The sequence below is a fragment of the Paramormyrops kingsleyae genome, chromosome 11, assembly GCF_048594095.1.
Source record: "Paramormyrops kingsleyae isolate MSU_618 chromosome 11, PKINGS_0.4, whole genome shotgun sequence".
In the NCBI taxonomy this organism is placed as follows: Eukaryota; Metazoa; Chordata; class Actinopteri; order Osteoglossiformes; family Mormyridae; genus Paramormyrops; species Paramormyrops kingsleyae.
In genome coordinates this window covers 9,369,524-9,391,674 of record NC_132807.1, presented here as the reverse complement: position 1 = coordinate 9,391,674, position 22,151 = coordinate 9,369,524, and the positions used below count along the sequence as shown (strand labels likewise).

Here is a 22,151-nt window from a genome sequence, read left to right as displayed (position 1 = left end):
TGCTCTGCTCGCCAGGGTAATGGAGAAGGAAATGGAAAGCAAATAGATTTGTGGGGGGGCCAGCCGGGGCTGCTTTGCGTGACTGGGGGGGTTCATCTGCGATATCAGCCCTCCCTGTCCTGCCTGCCAGGGAGTCCAGTGGCATTTCTGGTGGGAGAAACTGCTCTGTAAAGCCTGGTACACCACAGATGAGACCCATACTCGGGTACAGTCCAATACGGCCCCATACATATAGCCCAGCGCGGTCGGGTACAGTCCAATACGGCCCCATACATATAGCTCAGCGCGGTCGGGTACAGTCCAATACGCCCCCGTACATATAGCCCAGCGCGGTCGGGTACAGTCCAATACGCCCCCGTACATATAGCCCAGCGCGGTCGGGTACAGTCCAATACGCCCCCGTACATATAGCCCAGCGCGGTCGGGTACAGTCCAATACGCCCCCGTACATATAGCCCAGCGCGGTCGGGTACAGTCCAATACGCCCCCGTACATATAGCCCAGCGCGGTCGGGTACAGTCCAATACGCCCCCGTACATATAGCCCAGTGCGGTCGGGTACAGTCCAATACGCCCCCGTACATATAGCCCAGTGCGGTCGGGTACAGTCCAATACGCCCCCGTACATATAGCCCAGTGCGGTCGGGTACAGTCCAATACGGCCCCGTACAAATAGCTCAGTGCGGTCGGGTACAGTCCAATACTGCCCCGTACAAATAGCCCAGTGCGGTCAGGTACAGTCCAATACGGCCCCGTACAAATAGCACAACATGGTCGGGTACAGTCCTATAAGACCCCGTACATATAGCTCAGTGCGGTCGGGTACAGTCCAATACGGCCCCGTACATATAGCCCAGTGCGGTCGGGTACAGTCCAATACGCCCCCGTACATATAGCCCAGTGCGGTCGGGTACAGTCCAATACGGCCCCGTACATATAGCCCAGTGCGGTCGGGTACAGTCCAATACGCCCCCGTACATATAGCCCAGTGCGGTCGGGTACAGTCCAATACGGCCCCGTACAAATAGCCCAGTGCGGTCGGGTACAGTCCAATACGGCCCCGTACAAATAGCACAACATGGTCGGGTACAGTCCTATAAGACCCCGTACATATAGCTCAGTGCGGTCGGGTACAGTCCAATACGGCCCCGTACATATAGCCCAGTGCGGTGGGGTACAGTCCAATACGCCCCCGTACATATAGCTCAGTGCGGTCGGGTACAGTCCAATACGCCCCCGTACATATAGCCCAGTGCGGTCGGGTACAGTCCAATACGGCCCCGTACATATAGCTCAGTGCGGTCGGGTACAGTCCAATACGGCCCCGTACATATAGCTCAGTGCGGTCGGGTACAGTCCAATACGGCCCCGTACAAATAGCTCAGTGCGGTCGGGTACAGTCCAATACGCCTTCGTACATATAGCTCAGTGCGGTCGGGTACAGTCCAATACGCCTTCGTACATATAGCTCAGTGCGGTCGGGTACAGTCCAATACGGCCCTGTACAAATAGCCCAGTGCGGTCGGGTACAGTCCAATACGGCCCCGTACAAATAGCACAACATGGTCGGGTACAGTCCTATAAGACCCCGTACATATAGCTCAGTGCGGTCGGGTACAGTCCAATACGGCCCCGTACATATAGCCCAGTGCGGTCGGGTACAGTCCAATACGGCCCCGTACATATAGCCCAGTGCGGTCGGGTACAGTCCAATACGGCCCCGTACATATAGCCCAGTGCGGTCGGGTACAGTCCAATACGGCCCCGTACATATAGCCCAGTGCGGTCGGGTACAGTCCAATACGGCCCCGTACATATAGCTCAGTGCGGTCGGGTACAGTCCAATACGCCCCCGTACATATAGCCCAGTGCGGTCGGGTACAGTCCAATACGGCCCCGTACATATAGCCCAGTGCGGTCGGGTACAGTCCAATACGGCCCCGTACATATAGCTCAGTGCGGTCGGGTACAGTCCAATACGCCCCCGTACATATAGCTCAGTGCGGTCGGGTACAGTCCAATACGGCCCCGTACATATAGCCCAGTGCGGTCGGGTACAGTCCAATACGGCCCCGTACAAATAGCCCAGTGCGGTCGGGTACAGTCCAATACGGCCCCGTACAAATAGCACAACATGGTCGGGTACAGTCCTATAAGACCCCGTACATATAGCTCAGTGCGGTCGGGTACAGTCCAATACGGCCCCGTACATATAGCCCAGTGCGGTCGGGTACAGTCCAATACGCCCCCGTACATATAGCTCAGTGCGGTCGGGTACAGTCCAATACGCCCCCGTACATATAGCCCAGTGCGGTCGGGTACAGTCCAATACGGCCCCGTACATATAGCTCAGTGCGGTCGGGTACAGTCCAATACGGCCCCGTACATATAGCTCAGTGCGGTCGGGTACAGTCCAATACGGCCCCGTACAAATAGCTCAGTGCGGTCGGGTACAGTCCAATACGCCTTCGTACATATAGCTCAGTGCGGTCGGGTACAGTCCAATACGCCTTCGTACATATAGCTCAGTGCGGTCGGGTACAGTCCAATACGGCCCTGTACAAATAGCCCAGTGCGGTCGGGTACAGTCCAATACGGCCCCGTACAAATAGCACAACATGGTCGGGTACAGTCCTATAAGACCCCGTACATATAGCTCAGTGCGGTCGGGTACAGTCCAATACGGCCCCGTACATATAGCCCAGTGCGGTCGGGTACAGTCCAATACGGCCCCGTACATATAGCCCAGTGCGGTCGGGTACAGTCCAATACGGCCCCGTACATATAGCCCAGTGCGGTCGGGTACAGTCCAATACGGCCCCGTACATATAGCCCAGTGCGGTCGGGTACAGTCCAATACGGCCCCGTACATATAGCTCAGTGCGGTCGGGTACAGTCCAATACGCCCCCGTACATATAGCCCAGTGCGGTCGGGTACAGTCCAATACGGCCCCGTACATATAGCCCAGTGCGGTCGGGTACAGTCCAATACGGCCCCGTACATATAGCTCAGTGCGGTCGGGTACAGTCCAATACGCCCCCGTACATATAGCTCAGTGCGGTCGGGTACAGTCCAATACGGCCCCGTACATATAGCTCAGTGCGGTCGGGTACAGTCCAATACGGCCCCGTACATATAGCTCAGTGCGGTCGGGTACAGTCCAATACGCCCCCGTACATATAGCTCAGTGCGGTCGGGTACAGTCCAATACGGCCCCGTACATATAGCTCAGTGCGGTCGGGTACAGTCCAATACGGCCCCGTACATATAGCTCAGCGCGGTCGGGTACAGTCCAATACGGCCCTGTACATATAGCCCAGCGCGGTCGGGTACAGTCCAATACGCCCCCGTACATATAGCCCAGTGCGGTCGGGTACAGTCCAATACGCCCCCGTACATATAGCCCAGTGTGGTCGGGTACAGTCCAATACGCCCCCGTACATATAGCCCAGTGCGGTCGGGTACAGTCCAATACGGCCCCGTACAAATAGCTCAGTGCGGTCGGGTACAGTCCAGTACTGCCCCGTACAAATAGCTCAATACAGTCGGGTACAGTCCCAAATACCATAGTACTTCCCCATATATCCACGTGCGGTTCTGTACAGACCCTTGAAGCACAAGGTTGACGTTGTGTAGGTTCCCCTCACTCTGGATGTATTTTATCAGACTTCTGTTCTCCAAAAGCATTTGTGCCTCAGCTCGGAAGCAACCTTAGACATGGAGGGATGCAGCAAAGGCAGGGACACCGTTTCAGGTCATCTTCTGCTCAGTTGCTGCTCAACATCTCCTATGCAGCTTTTGTTTCTTTTTTTTGTTTTTTTTTTTTAATTTGATGTGAGTGGATTGACCAATAACCTTTAACCTCAACACAAGAAAATAATATCCCCAAAAAGATGAGGGACGTTTTACAGCTGAATGCTGTCTGAAGCAGAAAATACATTTTATGCATGAAGCTCCAGTGTAGCAGAAGCTGGTTTCATTAGTGACAGCGCTGTGTCTGCCAGGCTTTGAGAAGCTCCCCCAAGCCCACGGGGTCAGTGCGGGGTCAGGGGTGGGGAGCAGGGTGAGCGGGCGGGAGGCCGCCTGACACTGAGTGGCAGATGGACTAATCTTCCCTGTCAAGTTCAAGAATTAGATAAACAACGACAAACGCGGCTTTTTAAATGAACATGTCACCACTGCTTTCTTTGATAAAGGGCCTCTTCGCGGAGCCATTACCGAGCAGCTCACGCTTAATAGGCGGCCGAGCTGGAGATGGCCGGCACCGCTGCCGTCCGGCGTCAATCTGCACCCTCATTTCTCCGCTTAACAAGGCCGCTTCTCTGCTCGGATTATCCGAGGCAGAACGACGCATACAGAAGCGACCCGGACCTACACCCTGAACAATAAGCCATGTACATATAACTGTGATGCACCATTTACCTGCTGAATAACAAACGCAAGACTCATCTCATGGGGTTTTATCCTGGGAGCAAAAGATGCCCTACGACTCACACAGCATAAGACGTTCACCAGGTTTACGTTCTACAAATAAATTCATTCAGCCGCTTCACCAAGATCCACAATCATATACAGTCTGAAACCTGCCGGAGCAGCAGAGAAACGTTAACTAACTACTTCTGAGCGGACATATGGAAATAAATGTCGCACTTGAGATTATGTAGGACTCAAGGGTTTGACAATCCAGCACAATTTAGTCACATTAATTACACACCAGAGTTTATTTGTAAGAAATGGTGAAGCCCGTTCAGTATCCAGTGTTCCTCCGCACTGGAGGTCTGTTCATACCTCCAGTAAAGAGACACAGCGGGATAAAGACACTGGTCCCCGCAACAGGCGCCCTGCCGTCTGTCTAATTAAATCCTCAGGCTCGGTGTCTTTTTCTTTTTTACTCATACAAGCAAGATCAATATCAGCTGATGGCCGCAGCCTCGCGGGGACTGTCACCGGCCAGGTACACATCAAATGAAAAATTAATGCAGACAAATACCAGATATGGCAGAGTTAATAAGGGTCACATGAGCGGAATCGGGGCAGCTGCAGAGCGAGTCCAACCTCAGAACCCACACTATACCCGGGGCAGCAAACTTTCTTTGCTGGTGGGGTGGGTGGGGGGGGGGGGGGGGGGGGGAGTGAAAGGATTGCGTAAGTAAGCAGCTCAAACAGCCACTCCTCAGTGCTTAATGGAGTCTGAGAACGAGGGTCAGCCATGACAGCCCACCCTCGGAAAACAAAGATAGACAGAGTTTCCGGAAGACACGGCCCCTCTCCTCCAGCGCAGGTCCGGTCCGGTCCGGCATGGCTCCTGAGGGTCGTGCAGGACCCCATCAATCCTGCCGCACTGCTAATGGGCCGACCGGCCAGCCGGACAGACCCTGATAGACTGAGGTTAATTACTCTCATATGTGCGGGAGGAGAGGATGGTGCGTTGCCGTGTGCGCACTGTGCCCATCACATCAATCACCCGCGGCCTCTGCGGAGAGAGAGACTCACAAGGCCAGATGAATGACTTTAATATCCAACACCAAGTCACCCCTGCTCTCCACGCTAACCCTAACAGGTTATCTACCGCTCCGGACTTTAATGAAAACCAAGCATAACTGAGGGATGACTTCAGTGACCCCTCCCACCCCCCACATCCCCTTGCCCCAGATATACACAAGGGCTAGGACAAATTCCTTGATCAACTCAAGCCATTGCCTTTAAATGCTATGGTCTATTAGCCGGGCTCACTGCAAATTGGCCCTCGGGGTGCTTGCTGGAACACTGCAGGCTAAACTGGCCCCTTAATTTGAGTATCAGTGAGTCAGGAAGAAGGGCCTCAAGTACCCGGGATGGTTTATTTGTGAACAGACCGCGCTGAGCTTGCTGGCCGCCACCCGCAGATACTCGGGCTACCAATTAGCATTTGCTAGGTACCCAGTAACATAAAGGACATGCTGACTAAGCATGTAACACTAAACGTAATAAGCAGGCCGATGGTTGCTATCCTGAACAGCTAACCATTTGTATAACAAGCGCCAAAGGCTTTGTGGTTAGCTGGCAAAGACGTGGCTAAATGGTGGATCGCTCACGCACGGAGCGCTTCAGGTGACAAAGGCGCCTTGGTGAAAATGGCACTATTTTCACGGGTAATGGGCCTGAGCGACAACACCGTGGCGGGTCCCGGGGAGAACCGGCTGCGCTCAGATGTACCCTCTCACGTTGTCCGGGAACCAAGCGGCCGCTGCATGCTTTCACGTGCGCTGGGCCCTCTAGCCGGAGGGTAGAGTGAACGAGGGAGCGATTTGGGAAGCAGCCCACTACTCACCAGAGCTCAACGAGCGTCTGGAAACAAAAGGAGCCGGGAAGCACACGGCCCCTGTGGCCGCGAGGATGCCTCACAGATAGGTGGCGTCCGCTTCACTTTCACACGGGCGGCTATATTTAACGCGCTTGATTAATAACGGTTTGTGGCGCATTCCGGTGGAGCGTGGCCTGCCAGACGCTCCCCGCAGCACGCTTCTGTTGCTGCACCTTCTGCTGAAGGATCTGACCTCGCGCGTACAAAGCCAGGAGTCGCGCTGAGCCCACGTACACCCGGCGCCCTCCCGATCGCGCCCTCTGGGCCACGGGATGCGGCGCTGCACGCCCACGGATTAATCTGCGCGAGCCGGTGGGACGGGGCTCCGTTGGCGGGGCACCCCAGAATGTGTGGTGCGACCCCAGGCCGCACAAGGCACCGCGTCCGCGGACCGAGAAGCCAGTCATTAATTAAACGAGGTGCTCTGGAAATCAGGCATGGGTGGAGAGAGTTATTAAGAGGGGAAATAAAATAAATACCTCTCAGTTAGGTCATTATCTAGATCACGTTTACCTTTCTGCACAAGAACGGGATGGAAAACTCATTTAAAAGTGTGGCTGCATTAATCACAGAGAGGAATCAAAGTATGATAATCACCTGAATACTCTATTAAAATAAAACTGACAGCCCAGGGGAAATTTTACCTTTTACTCTTTAATTGTTTTGAGGCTTTGATAGGCTTTTTAATCTAAGATTAATTTATGCAATTTTAAATAACTCAACATATGATTAATAAGCTTGAAAATTAAAAGGAGTCTAAAGCAATTATAACAAGTGGCTGGCCATCACCTCATTAGATGGTGTTGGAAAGATGCAGCTGAGTGTGTGTGTGTGTAAGCAGAGGCAGGAATGTTTAAGCAGTTCCAGGGTGTGTGAGAGTGAAGGGAGAGAGTAAGACCCCGACATTGGGGAAGGCAAGAAATCATAAAAAAAGGAAAGCAAAGAGTCAGAGCGATGACTAGGGCTTCTGCCGATTTGCATGCTAATGATCTGCTCCCACTGGATACAGGGACGACTGCGCGAGAAAAAGGGGAGGGGCTGGGACTGACGGGGCGGAGTCACAAGTGCTGATTTCTCACTGAACGACTTACAGGCCCAGCCACCACCGAACAAGGACATGGGAAACCAGGACCCAGACATCACCCCCCCCCCCCCCCACCCCCCCCACCCCCCCCACCCCGGCTAAGCCAGGCGTCTTGCAGCAGTGAGCCAGCCCGGGCATTAGGGGGCGACTGTGAGACTGTGGTGTTGAATGATCCCTGCAGAGATTCATCTGTTTAAGATGATGAGGGAAGAGAGGCTGTAAACTGCTAACAGGGTTAGTGCTGAGGAAGAGGGAACGGATTCACTCCTGAAGGCCCTCGAGAAAAGAAATGAAGATAAAAAATAGAAGTGTTGGTGTCTGACACAACGGCATGACAGATTTGCCCTAATTGGAGTTGTTTGTCTCTTTGAGGGTGTGCCCCCAGGGCTGGACCCCCCCCTCCTCCCCCCACCCCTCTACACCCCATTCCTCGCCAGTTCCCATTATGGGGGCCACGGATGGGAGTGTGCTTGTGTGTGTGTGTGTGTGTGTGTGTGTGGGGGGGGGGGGGGGGGGCAGAATACATGGCAGGCCTGGAGACTCGCAGTACCTCCACATGGGGGGGGGGTGGGGGGGCACAGTCCCTTTGTCACACCGGGATGGGCCTCGCCTGCCACATCTGGGCCCAAGCGGTCTGTGGGGACAGCTTGGGACAAAGGTGCTAAAAGGACGCACGACAATGAGGGGGACCCTGGGGGCCATGGGGGGGGGGGGGGGCTCACTGCACAGGACAAGGGGTGTCAATCATGGCAGAATCGTACCCCAGCGACACAAAACGGGGGTGGCTGGGGGAGTGGCCTTTGTCTGCAACGCCCAACAGGCAGCAGGACAGGATCTCTTACCGTCATTCCGGCATTAGAAAGGAAGAGCTCACTCTACAGGAGCCGGCCGGCCGTACTGTGAAGTGCATCACGGCTACCGGAAAATTCAGCAGGCGCTGGCTTGGGGCACCCGGTCGACACGGCGCGGAACAGTGACACGCCAGGGGAGGACGGAGAAGACAGGAAGCGTGGACAGAAAAAGAGGGGGGGCTTGACAGAGAGCCGGAGTTGCTTTTTCAGGTGCTGTGTTCACAGGGTCCTGGAGCGATGGGAAGCGGGGGGGCAGCACAGGGGTCAAACACCAAACCAATGATGTCACCAGAAAACAGGGGGACTGTCACTTTGCTTAGACAGAGGCACGGTGATGCATATGCTGTCAATCAGAAGGGAGTGGAGTGGGGGTGCGAGCATCATTATCCACACCCCCCCCGAGACACATCACTGTGGCCAAGCTCAGTTAGTCCTGAGCTGATACTTTACTGGAGACTAACTCGCCGTTAATGGTTATGCATCACAGGGACACGGCGCCCGAAATGTGCCTGAGATGCAGCTCCGCGATGTCCCCCCCCGCCCGGACGCGCATGCCCCCCTCTGCCAGGTCCCTACCCTCCCAGCATTCCCGGCACGTCCCCTGAACAACAACCAAAAAAAAAACGCTTCTATTCTGGAGGCCATGTCTATTCCTCAAGACGTTCGACAGCAGCGCTAACGGCCCACTGATAATACCGTTAGTAATAATAATAATGGAATAATAGTAATAATAATAAATGTTTCTGCCGGGCCTCCGAAAGGAAGAGACATTATCATAAAGACACAATTTGCTTGTTTTGCAGGCTCTACTGGGGGAACAAGCGGTAGAGATAATAACTATTAGTAAATCACGCTTCTTTGTGCGATTCCAGCTGTGGACTCTGCATTTACATACAGATAGAATGGGAGGGGGCGGGCGGGGGGGGTGGGGCGGGTGGGGGGGGTGGGGAGGGCGGGCCCTCTCAGATGAGACAATCAGACACTCTCGTGGGCACACCATTCGCTGGCCGCGTGGCCATGACCTCATCTCCTGCTCATCACGGCTAGCGGGGAAGGCCGCGGCTGCGGGGGAAAATCGCCCAAATGTGGGCAACAAGAGAGGTGCGACACCACCCCCCCGCCTCCCCAGGAGGCAGGATCAGCTCGCACTTAGACTACGGGGTGGGGTAATATCAGACACCCCCCCCCACTGCCTCTGATATATGTAAGGCCTGATTTAAATCAGAGTGTGTGTAGGTGAGCTCCAGGGACTGGAAATTTTATCTTATTTGAGGAGTTGTTGTGACAGTATTTAACCCCTGTATTATATTAGCATATTACGCTTTATTAACATAACCTGTCCACCCTGCGCCGAGACGGTCAGGCCAGCGAGGGGAGCCCACGTTCTCGTCATTGTGTCGACCTTGGCCTCGTGTGGGACTCTCCCTGAGAGATGGGGTTGCAGGCGGAGGAAGGGAACGCCCAGCGGGGCCGCGGACCAACCCATTCTGCCACCTACTTATGTATTTCATGCTTTAACAGAACCGGACCGTGCTCGGATCCGACAGTGGAGAGCCATGCAGGTCTCGTGTCTCGCATTGGGAAGCCCCATTGCACCGTCCGCTCATAAATTTGATCTCGTTCGGGAATATGGTGTTTATTTATGGTTTTGAAGTATCTGAGTTATGTGGGAACAGGAGAGTGATGAAAGGAAAGAGTCCTGCAGGGGGTGCAGTGGTGCGGAAAGGCCGTGTCGGGCCCCCCCCACGGCTTACACACACAGACATATCAGGCCCCCACCCTCAGCGAGGTGCTCTGCACAGGCACTCCTCCTCAGCCGGCGGGGAGGATCCCCCCGCGGACGCCTGCACGCTAGGCCGGGCGGTACGTGCTAGCTGGACATGGAGCAGGTCTCCATCGCGGCATCATGGCCGCGGCATCATGGCCGCAGCACAGTGACCTGTCTGTGATCCGCCGCCCCTTGTCCCTTCTCTTGCTACGTCAGACCAGCCTGCTGTGTGTGAGAGCTGTTTCAGGCCCGGCCTGGTCTCCCAGACACCAGCCTGCTGCGCCATTACGGCTTTTTACCCTTAGCACCCACCCTAACTACCCCGAATCCAATCCATCAACCACCCCCCCCCCCCCCCCCCATTGTGTCCTACCCTGATTTTACTGCTGGCTTTATACCGCTGATGACAGTAAAATGCCGAGGAGGTCCCATCTAGGACAGCAGCATGCTTTGTAATTATTACTTACAAATTTTTCTGGAAGCCCCCCTTGTTCTTGATCTCCAGCAGCTTATTGATTGTGAAATTGACAAATCCCTGATAAATAAAGGGAAGACCTTTGGCTCAGTGGTGCCCCCAGGAGGCCATGGCGGGGCAGGGCTCCCGGGCCAGATGCACAAGTAGGCTGCCTTTGAACAGGGAGTGAGGGAGCGGCGGCTATGCGGAGGCTGGGGGGGCGGCGGCTATGCGGAGGCTGGGGGGCGGCGGCTGGGCGGAGGGCCGGGGGGGCGGCGGCTATGCGGAGGCCGGGGGGGCGGCGGCAATGCGGAGGGCCGGGGGGGGCGGCGCCTATGCGGAGGCCCGGGGGCGGCGGCTATGCGGAGGCCGGGGGGGCGGCGGCTATGCGGAGGCCGGGGGGGCGGCGGCTATGCGGAGGGCCGGGGGGGCGGCGGCTATGCGGAGGCCGGGGGGGCGGCGGCTATGCGGAGGGCCGGGGGGCGGCGGCTATGCGGAGGCCGGGGGGGCGGCGGCTATGCGGAGGCCGGGGGGGCGGCGGCTGGGCGGAGGCCGGGGGGGCGGCGGCTGGGCGGAGGCCCGGGGGGGCGGCGGCTATGCGGAGGGCCGGGGGGGCGGCGGCTATGCGGAGGCCGGGGGGGCGGCGGCTATGCGGAGGGCCGGGGGGGCGGCGGCTATGCGGAGGGCCGGGGGGGCGGCGGCTGGGCGGAGGCCCGGGGGGGCGGCGGCTATGCGGAGGGCCGGGGGGGCGGTGCCTATGCGGAGGCCCGGGGGGGCGGCGGCTATGCGGAGGCCGGGGGGGCGGCGGCTGGGCGGAGGCCCGGGGGCGGCGGCTGGGCGGAGGCTGGGGGGGCGGTGGCTGGGCGGAGGCCCGGGTGACTCACCATGAGGTTGTTGGGTGCTGGTCGCTCTTTGGGCTGCTTTCTCATGCTGCAAGGAAAGGAAGAAGCGTTCAGCCCAACATCAGCCGCAGCGGGTTTACATTGTGCTAATATGCATGTTATGTCCATTGTAATCTGTTTCTGAGGTGCCAAAATAATAAAGGGAGTATTAATTTAACTCATAACACAGGGAGTGTCTAGTTACCTGAACACTACCTGCATACAGACTCAGACATTTTCCGGAAGCCCCATACTCACTGTATTACAATCACTACAGCAAACATTGCTGAACATTCAGATTCAAAAACATGCAGACTGCGAACAACATGACTCTGCCTGGCTGTAGTGTAAGGCTGGTGTGTTTTGAGGCATGATTTCTGCATGCTGGTGCAGGAGTTCTGCCTCTGACTAGCTTTTGCCTTCGTTTACATTTGGCTTGCTGGTTTGTTGTATGACCTTTGGGACTGTTGTCTGTTATATACCTTGCTTTGTTGTATGGCTTGTACCTTCTGTTGGTTCTGTAGTCTCATGTATAGTTTGTTTTGTTGCGGTCTTGTTGAGTTTCTACTGTGCATGGTTGTTTCGTTTGTTTTATAGCCTGTCGTGCAGTTTGTTGTATTGTGGCACTATTATGGCAACAGAGCACACAGCATATTTTATAAAACGGATAATTTTAATATCACCACATGATGGTCTTTTTAATCAGCGTGGCATTTAGTTAATGACTAATTGGCTGTTATTGGGCTTCGCTTGGCCTAGATCACCTAAGCATGTGCAGATTTGTCATTTTGACCTAGATAAGGGAGGTGAAGGATTAGAGGGAGAAGGAAACATTTGGAGGTAACCGGTTTGTGGCGTGATGAATTATGCGCGCTCGCCATTTGGCTAAAAATAGCCGGGTGGTGGGCGGGGCAGCGGCGGGGCTCTCCTTGCCGGAACGAGCCCAGCCTCTCTCCTGCGCCAGGTGACCTGTTTGTGTAAATAAGGCTGAGGGAGAGTAAACAGCAGCTGGCTGGTGCAGCTGGCCCCCCACCCCACAAACACATCTGGAGGCTCCCAGGGTCCCCTGGAGGTTCTGGAAGGGAGACCCCGGGAGGGAAAGGACCCAAATTTGGCAGCTGGTGGGTGGTGAGGGCTGTGGCATGCAGCATGTGTACCCAAGCAGAGGCCAACAGACCGGGCAGAAAAGGAGAGTAAATATTTTTACTTCTTTGTAGCTCTCCGCTGCACAGACACAAATCAGAGTCAAATTATTGCGGAAAAGGTCCCAGCAGGCTAATGTCCTGTGTCCTTGTTAGGAAGGCGCTTCAGATTATACCTCAGAGTGGACAACAATTTATGAGAAATCTCTGAAAATATGGCTGAATGACGCATCAACCTTTTAATTTGTACTGTCAGTTTTCCTGCTGTAACTCCTACACAGGCGACCGTAGGGACACAAAATACACGCACAGTCATTACTAGGCCTTGGATAATCTGATAGGTGGGTTTAACTCTAAGAGTGCAAATAAAGCATCTGACACACGACCACAGGAGCCGGACCAGAAAGCAGGAGAACACGATAGTGGGCACCGGGGCTGTCGATAGCATGGGGCGGCAGCCGCAGAAGCCATCTCACCACTGTGTGATGAAGTGAACAAACGTCTCACTGAACTGGCCCACAGGAAGGACAGGGGGGTCCTGGGGGAGGAAGAAAGCGAGGGAGGGGGAGACAGAACAAAGAAGGACGAGTTAGAGAAATACGGAGTTTGGCATCATGCTGGAAAGACAGTTTATGAGGGTAACAGTGTGGAAACCCTCAGCATTATCCAGGTGTTAAAACTGAACATGAACGACCAGAATCCATACTTTGCTTATACATTATTCTTCTTAGTATTTATGAGCATGAACAAACATAAACAGCACATCATATAGTCGGGTATTTGCATTTGACAAACATGTAATTACTGATGAAATCATTGCTAAAACTGGGCAGGTTTATATTAGGTATATAAAAACAACCAATGCTGCCGTGTGAATCTTAAAATGGTGATAGGAAGTATCTGGCCTTGGACTGGGGCTTTCGATAATGAGACAGCATTGTACCATCTCCTTTGCCAACAATGTTCCCAGCTTTTCTCATTTTTGGCAACACCTGAACCCCCTATTCTTAGTTCAGAACAATTAGAGAGGCATTTATGTAAATTATCCTAAAAATCCAGAGGAGACATCAGGAACTGAACGGCGCCTTTTACGAAAATGACTCAGGAGACTGATCATAAAGGCAGGACTCTGCTGGACAGCCGTGTGTACATGAGCGGCTGAAACCGGAGACGCGGGTGTGGGAATCGAGGGCAGCGGAGATGACCGGGGACGGGGCAGGAGAGAGATGGAGAGAGAGAAGGCGACAGGGTGGGAGAAGACAGGAGAGAGATGGAGAGAGAGAAAGGGACAGAGCAGGAGAAAGGTAGAGAGAGAAAGGTGGAGAGAGAGAAAGGGACAGGGTGGGATACGGTAGGAGAGAGATGGAGAGAGAGAAGGGGACAGGGTAGGAGAGGGAAGGAGAGAGATGGAGAGAGAGAAGGGGATAGGGTGGGAGAGGGAAGGAGAGAGATGGAGAGAGAGAAGGCGACAGGGTGGGAGAAGACAGGAGAGAGATGGAGAGAGAGAAAGGGACAGAGCAGGAGAAAGGTAGAGAGAGAAAGGTGGAGAGAGAGAGAAGGGGACAGGGTGGGATACGGTAGGAGAGAGATGGAGAGAGAGAAGGGGACAGGGTGGGAGAGGGAAGGAGAGAGATGGAGAGAGAGAAGGGGACAGGGTGGGAGAGGGAAGGAGAGAGATGGAGAGAGAGAAGGGGACAGGGTGGGAGAGGGAAGGAGAGAGAGAAGGGGACAGGGTGGGAGAGGGAAGGAGAGAGACGGAGAGAGAGAAGGGGACAGGGTGGGAGAGGGAAGGAGAGAGATGGAGAGAGAGAAGGGGACAGGGTGGGAGAGGGAAGGAGAGAGACGGAGAGAGAGAAGAAAGCACATGGAAGACAGGTATTAAGCGACTGGGAGGAGGACAGAGAGAGAGTGTGGAAGAGGCATCCAAAGAGGGGGACATTCAGAGAGACATCATGGGATGGAAAGAGAACAGAAGAAATATCTAGGGAGAGACAGAGAAGCAGCAGTCTGTGAAGGAGGTTACTGACCCAGGGGGACAGAGAGCAGGTGGAGGAGAGCGCCGTCTCGGAGGATCCTGTTAATACGCACTCCCAGCAAGCTCTGAGAGCACAGGGGCCGACACTAAGATCCCGCGCTGTCCAGGTTAACGGCGACTACCACCGGTATGTGTACAGCAAAACGCCTCCCACCCACACATAACTTACAAAACTTTCACTTGTGATCCTCTTTCAGTTTAAGCCTCCTCTTCTCTAAGATGTTTAATAAAACTGACTGTAACAGCAGCAATGAACATCCTAAACCGTCATGATGTATGAACACCTCCCAGTCTCATAACCGCATAGGTGAGTGCCAAAGATGTCCGTCTTTGTTTTTTATAAGAAAAGTCAGGTGTCCTGAGAGTCGGTGTTTCACACAAGCTGTTTCCAAGCGGCCGGCCTGATGGCCCAGCCTCAGTGAGAGCCGGGGGGGTGGGGGGGGGGCTGGCCAGGCCCAGCCAGTGTTTGCCATTCAGGATCCATGAGCCATGTCGTGTACAACAGCTGTGGCAGGGAGAGTCCCTTGAAACCTCCCCTCCCAGAGCAACACTGGGAGGAGGAACCAAAACTAATCGCAGCTGAATCGGAGATGCGCGTTCGACACGGATATGGGGGCGGGGCTCCAATTAAACAGCACGTCAAGTGAAGGGGATAGAAGCGACCCCCCCAGCCCTCGCTCCTCTGTCAGGGCCAGTGAAGGACCTGCAAGCACTGCGGTCCTGCATTCTGACAGGCAAAGTGAGGACGGTCCTGACGGCACCGCGCAGAGAAAGGGGCAGGCTGCTGCAATCATTCTGGCATTCCGTATCTTAACGGGGTGTGATGTAATGACATTAAAGTATAATACGGTTTTAACGGCCTGCTCATTAAAGTTACGGCAGGCACCGGAAGCTGGAGGATGAGGAAGGAGGAAAAAAAATGGCAAAACAGAAGACGGAATCGGAGCCGGCGCTCAATCTCGTTTGCTATTAAAAACACCTTTAGGCGGCTTTCCTCTGACATTCAGCTCAGGCTACCTCTCAAAGTGTGATACATGCACCTATTTAAATTAACAAAGGAATGACTTATTTTAATCCCGCCGTGCTCCAGAGTGCTGCAGCCGCTTGGATGAGCAATACATCATCCCGCACAGCGCCCCCCACTGCCGCGGGCCCTGGGACTCAGCGTGCCGTGACGTTTAGAGGGAGCCAAACAATTACCCCGCCGCGCAGCTCTGTCACAGGCACGCGCGCATTCATTACGGCGGGAGCGGGCGCCGCTTTCATTTGTCAGAAGTGAGGGGACAGCAGCAGAGGCAGAGGCGCGGGCTGCCGGCAAACAGGAACGGCCCGCACCTCCCAGCCTCAGCCGTCCGAGCGAGGACTGACTGTACACATAATCGTGTGGTACCAATTATCAGAGAAGGGAAAAAAGGAAAAAGATCCGTAATTACACACAATTTTTTTTAACCCAACTCTTATTAGTAAATCATTTGCTTTTCACTAACAAGGGTGGGGCGGAGGAGCACAGCTGTCTAGACACTGCAAATCGACAATCATGTATCTCCCCGTTTATTCTCCCACTCGCCCGCCAACGCCCCACACGCACATCTCCCCGTGTATTGTCCCGTTCGCCCAACGCCCCACGCGTACATTTCCCCGGTTATTTTCCCCCTCACCCGCCAACGCCCCCACGCGTACATCTCTCCATTTATTCTCCCGCTCGCCCACCAACGCCCCATGCGTACATCTCCCCGTTTATTCTCCCGCTCGCCCGCCAACGCCCCACGAGTACATCTCCCCGTTTATTCTCCCGCTCGCCCGCCAACACCCCACAAGTACATCTCCCCGTTTATTCTCCCGCTCGCCCGCCAACGCCCCACACGCACATCTCCCCGGCTATTTTCCCGCTCGCTCGCCAACGCCCCATGCGTACATCTCCCCGTCTATTCTCCCCCTCGCCCGCCAACGCCCCCACGAGTACATCTCCCCATTTATTCTCCCGCTCGCCCGCCAACGCCCCACGAGTACATCTCCCCGTTTATTCTCCCGCTCGCCCGCCAACGCCCCACGAGTACATCTCCCCGTTTATTCTCCCGCTCGCCCGCCAACGCCCCACGAGTACATCTCCCCGTTTATTCTCCCGCTCGCCCGCCAACGCCCCACGAGTACATCTCCCCGTTTATTCTCCCGCTCGCCCGCCAACGCCCCACGAGTACATCTCCCCGTTTATTCTCCCGCTCGCCCGCCAACGCCCTACACGTACATCTCCCCGTTTATTCTCCCGCTCGCCGCCAACGCCCTACACGTACATCTCCCCGTTTATTCTCCCGCTCGCCCGCCAGCTCCCTCACCCGCTCACTCTCCTGCGCCCGCCGATACCCCAAAGGTGTGCACCCTTATTTATACATGCACTCCCACAGCAGTGCCGCATCCTGCTGCTATATCTTTCAGCACACCTCCAGCTATACCAGTATTAATGATCCTCTTAAAAAGACCCAATTTCATTTTATGCACAAAATAAATTCACTCCCATAAAAAGAGTCAACAGAGAATATAATTAAGCACTTTGGATTTAATTTGCTTTAATTTGATATTCCAAGTCCCTAATCACAACAAGCACTACAGCGTAGACGGGCACCCTGCAACTGCTCCGGGTACGTTTACTAGATTCAACATGCGGTGACTGCAGTAATTGTAAGTGTGATCATTCTCTGTGCTGGTTTCGATAAAAAGGCTACAGATCAAACAGCACTTTGGGCTCCTGCACCATCTTAAAAGATAAGTGTCAGTTTTGGGGTTTGCTGTGCTACTTCAGGGCCCCCCTCCCCACCAACCATGCCCCGTATCTCTCCCTCCCTCTAAGTCTTGGCCGTAATGTATCTGGCTGAACTGGATTACTGCTGGAAGTGGGTCCATGGGAGTTAATGGCTTTCATTCTCTCCCAGCTGCCTGAAAGTTTTAATTTAGCGCGAGCTCTTATTAAGCCCTTGGTCAGCTGGAATGTAGGTGGCAATCAAGCCGCTCCCTCGCCATGGGGGGAAGCGGCGAAGGGCGAGAGAAAAAATAGTTTGAGTGAAGCCACTGGCTGGTGAGTAATGAACAGTTCAGCGAGGTCAACCCATTACAACTGCAACCGTTTAATTATTAATTACGCACAATCTATAAGCGAGAGGACAAGTTCAGTATGTTTAATGTGTGGCTGCGCTGCCCGCCCTCCCCCTCCCGGCATTTTGTTATTAGCACGTGTCAGCAAGGAGCTCAGGCAGAAACGGGAGCGACCCAGCCTGGGCGCTAAAACCTCCCCTCTCCGAGACACACAGGCACATGTGAGCATGCAAACACACACACACACACAGGGGCATGTGAGCATGTGAACACACATGCACACTCACACACAGGCACATGTGAGCATGCAAACACACACACACACACAGGGACATGTGAGCATGTGAACACACACACACAGGGACATGTGAGCATGTGAACACACACACATTCACACACAGGTACATGTGAGCATGCAAACACACACACACACACAGGGACATGTGAGCATGTGAACACACACACACACACACACACAGGGACATGTGAGCATGTGAACACACACACACACACAGGGACATGTGAGCATGTGAACACACACACACACACACACACAGGGACATGTGAGCATGTGAACACACACGCACACTCACACACAGGCACATGTGAGCATGCAAACACACACACACACACACAGGGACATGTGAGCATGTGAACACACACACATTCACACACAGGCACATGTGAGCATGCAAACACACACACACACACACACAGGGACATGTGAGCATGTGAACACACACACACACACACACACAGGGACATGTGAGCATGTGAACACACACACATTCACACACAGGCACATGTGAGCATGCAAACACACACACACACACACAGGGACATGTGAGCATGTGAACACACACGCATTCACACACAGTCACATGTGAGCATGTGAACACACACGCACACTCACACACAGGCACATGTGAGCATGCAAACACACACACATTCACACACAGGCACATGTGAGCATGCAAACACACACACACACACACACAGGGACATGTGAGCATGTGAACACACACACACACACACACACAGGGACATGTGAGCATGTGAACACACACACATTCACACACAGGCACATGTGAGCATGCAAACACACACACACACACACAGGGACATGTGAGCATGTGAACACACACACATTCACACACAGGCACATGTGAGCATGCAAACACACACACACACACACACAGGGACATGTGAGCATGTGAACACACACACACACACACACACAGGGACATGTGAGCATGTGAACACACACACATTCACACACAGGCACATGTGAGCATGCAAACACACACACACACACACAGGGACATGTGAGCATGTGAACACACACGCATTCACACACAGTCACATGTGAGCATGTGAACACACACGCACACTCACACACAGGCACATGTGAGCATGCAAACACACACACATTCACACACAGGCACATGTGAGCATGCAAACACACACACACACACACACAGGGACATGTGAGCATGTGAACACACACACACACACACACACAGGGACATGTGAGCATGTGAACACACACACATTCACACACAGGCACATGTGAGCATGCAAACACACACACACACACACAGGGACATGTGAGCATGTGAACACACACGCACTCACACACAGTCACATGTGAGCATGTGAACACACACGCACACTCACACACAGGCACATGTGAGCATGCAAACACACACACACACGCACACAAATGCCATAAAAAAAAAAAAAAACACACAATTGTGCACAAAAGAAGTTCACTCTTGATGTCAGGTGCTGTAAACGCCCTGTGGACTAATTTAGGTTAAAAACATCACTTCACAAATCTTTATGTTCCCTAAAATTATTTTTCAACCCAGTGTAGAGCTATTGTCCTCCTCCATTTCACTTTGTACCTGTTTCTTGAGCACTTGCGGTAAATATCGACGTACCCATTTTCTGCTGGTTCATTATTACTAAAATCCTACATTTTCTTTTTCAACTGGATGACAACAGAAAAAAGTTCTGGGCGCTATTCCCACATTGAAAAATCATGGCCACCTTTACCTGGGTTAGGTCTTTCAGGAGCAGCTCACGCGTCAAACCTTCACAACCAAGTGGGCAGAGTGGCCTTTACAGAAAGACGGCAATTAAAGCGCAGCACACCCTTAGCGCACATCGATATACCCGGAGCGTGCAACACGGGCAATACGCCCTCCCATAATGCAAGGCTCGTAAGATACAGAAAAAACAGATACCGTAGCAGGTCAGATTGGCTGACTTAGTAATTACATATAGCTGCAGTTACAGAGGATTGCACAGTTACATATGCAATTATATTATTATTCATTACCTCTTAAATAAAAAACTGTTCCTAAAATTCCATTAAATTGCAGATAATTGAGTGCATTTAATTATAAGCAGCAAGAGGAAGTTTGGGACAAAGTACTAATATGTGAGGTGACCTAGATAGTGGTGGAGACACTTTGTTTTAACAATGACCTTGTTCCGAGCCCAGAATAACTTGAAATAAGTCAGACGTCTCTTTACAGTAAAGCGGCCGCTGATTCTAAGGGCCGCAGCGGCCATACAGAGCATCACGGGGACAAGGAGCTAAAGCTATTTTTGTGCCGTGCCAATGAGATTTTCGGGGGGGGGGGGGGCACCAACAGCTGAAGTTATTAAAAGCTGATATCGGATTCCAAGTGTGTCAGCATCTAATTTGTAATTAATATGGAAGTGGAAGCCGCCATTCTGCCCGGGCAAACGCACAGCGAAGAGAGGGTGCGGCGCAGCTCTCAGGGAGCGTGTGACACAGCCGGGACTGTGCGGGGGTGACGCGCGACTATCCGCGACCCCAGCCCATGTTGGGGGGGGGGTGGGGGGGGGCACAGGGTCAGGAAAGTATGAAGGAGGGGAGTAAATTGCTGTGAATCCCCAAGATCAAGGTTAATTCAACAGACACCGTGTACCCAGCACCCCCACCCCCACCCCAACCAAGTCCTCTGCAGCTTCGTCACACTACATTACTCCTGACCTGACGGGGGGATCGGGGGGGCTTGATGCTTGACTTGAAAGACGAGAGACAAGGGGGGCAGGTATGTCACTTAATGAGAGTAGAGACAGGTCCTGGTGCACTGCGTCTTGGAGGGACAGACCACAGTCGCTGCCTGCCATCCTCTACATGACCCCCCCCCCCCCCCCCCCAGAATGAAATCACAATATTGGCTTTTTCATAATTGGACAATAGGAAAGAATCTTTGGCTCAGATGAGTTGATGTTTATGATGATAAGATGTCCCTCAAAGACCTTTAATGAGCCCCAGCACCCCCCCCCCCCCCCCCCCCCGCCAACACCCCCACCCATTGGTACCCCTTCTCTTACATGTACATGCACGTGAATCAGCACACGGACACACACATACACGCAAGCGCACATGGAGACACACAGACACATACGCACGTGTGTATGGACACACACACACACACACACACACAGACACATGCACAGATACACACACAGATGCACGGAGACACACACACACGTACACGGAGACACACACACAAGCACAGAGACATACACACATGCACACACACACGCAGAGATGGAGACACACACACACACACAGACACGTGCACGGAGACACACACACACACACACACACACTCTCCTCGCTCGGCAAGGCCTGGCTCTCGGCGAGCGCATGGCCCAGGGCAGTTGTGGCATGAGGCGGATTGTGAGCCTGAGGAGAGCTGCCTGCGAGCGCCGTGCTTCATTAGGAAACAAAATATAAGCTTTCCACTCCATTAACAATGACTTTAGGAGCGAAAGCACATAAGAAGCCGACTCACCTCATCAACAATGCACTGCAATAACTGCAGAGGCTTGAACGGGGGAGAGAGGAAGGGGAAGCGTATTAGCCTACATGCAATATCTTTACAGTAGATTGGCAAGGAAAATCATTAATGTAATAAAATGTAGTCCGATTAATCAAAAGTATCAAACTCTTAGAGAAACATTTTCAGCTGGAATGTTCTATTATTTCTAATGGAGCCGGATCTGAAACTGGCAGTTAAGGGCTTGTGTATTTTTATTTTTATTTTTTCAACGTGAAATGCAATTTACGAAGTTTAAAGGGAAGCATCGAAGCGTGGGTAAGATGCAGCCTTGAGGAACGCTGTGGATGATACCCCCCCCTTACCATTAAAGATCCCTGGTTTTTCTGAATCTGAAAAACAGGAGGAAAAAAAAAGGGAAGCAAAAATGTAATTAGCACGTCATAATCAAAACGGCGCACTTGGACACATTATGATCACTGAGAGAAAATGACTGCATCGCTGGTGGCTGTTTGTGGGCATGTGTTAACACCATTTACATAATGAAAATACACAAATGTTAATAGCCTGGTTCTCATTTTTAAAGGGGTGAAGCTCACAGAATGCTAATTTCTTTTTATTTTTTACTATCCTCCACATTGAATAAAAACACCCTATAAAGCTCATTTGGTGTGTGGGG

At 53.3% G+C, this 22,151-nt stretch overlaps 1 protein-coding gene across 2 annotated transcripts in view; it reads right to left on the bottom strand.

The window, feature by feature from the left end:
* map2k5 (mitogen-activated protein kinase kinase 5) overlaps window positions 1–22,151 on the bottom strand; it is a 76,368-nt gene that overhangs the window by 3,543 nt on the left and 50,674 nt on the right. The window contains exons 18-21 of one of the 2 annotated variants that reach the window (XM_023815148.2): window positions 21,838–21,864; window positions 21,488–21,520; window positions 13,000–13,061; window positions 11,385–11,430 (exon numbers count right to left, since the gene is read on the bottom strand). In XM_023815148.2, coding sequence (XP_023670916.1) covers window positions 11,385–11,430; window positions 13,000–13,061; window positions 21,488–21,520; window positions 21,838–21,864 — 168 coding nt within the window. The remainder of the gene's footprint in view (window positions 1–11,384; window positions 11,431–12,999; window positions 13,062–21,487; window positions 21,521–21,837; window positions 21,865–22,151) is intronic. The other variant, XM_072717992.1, reaches the window with a different exon arrangement.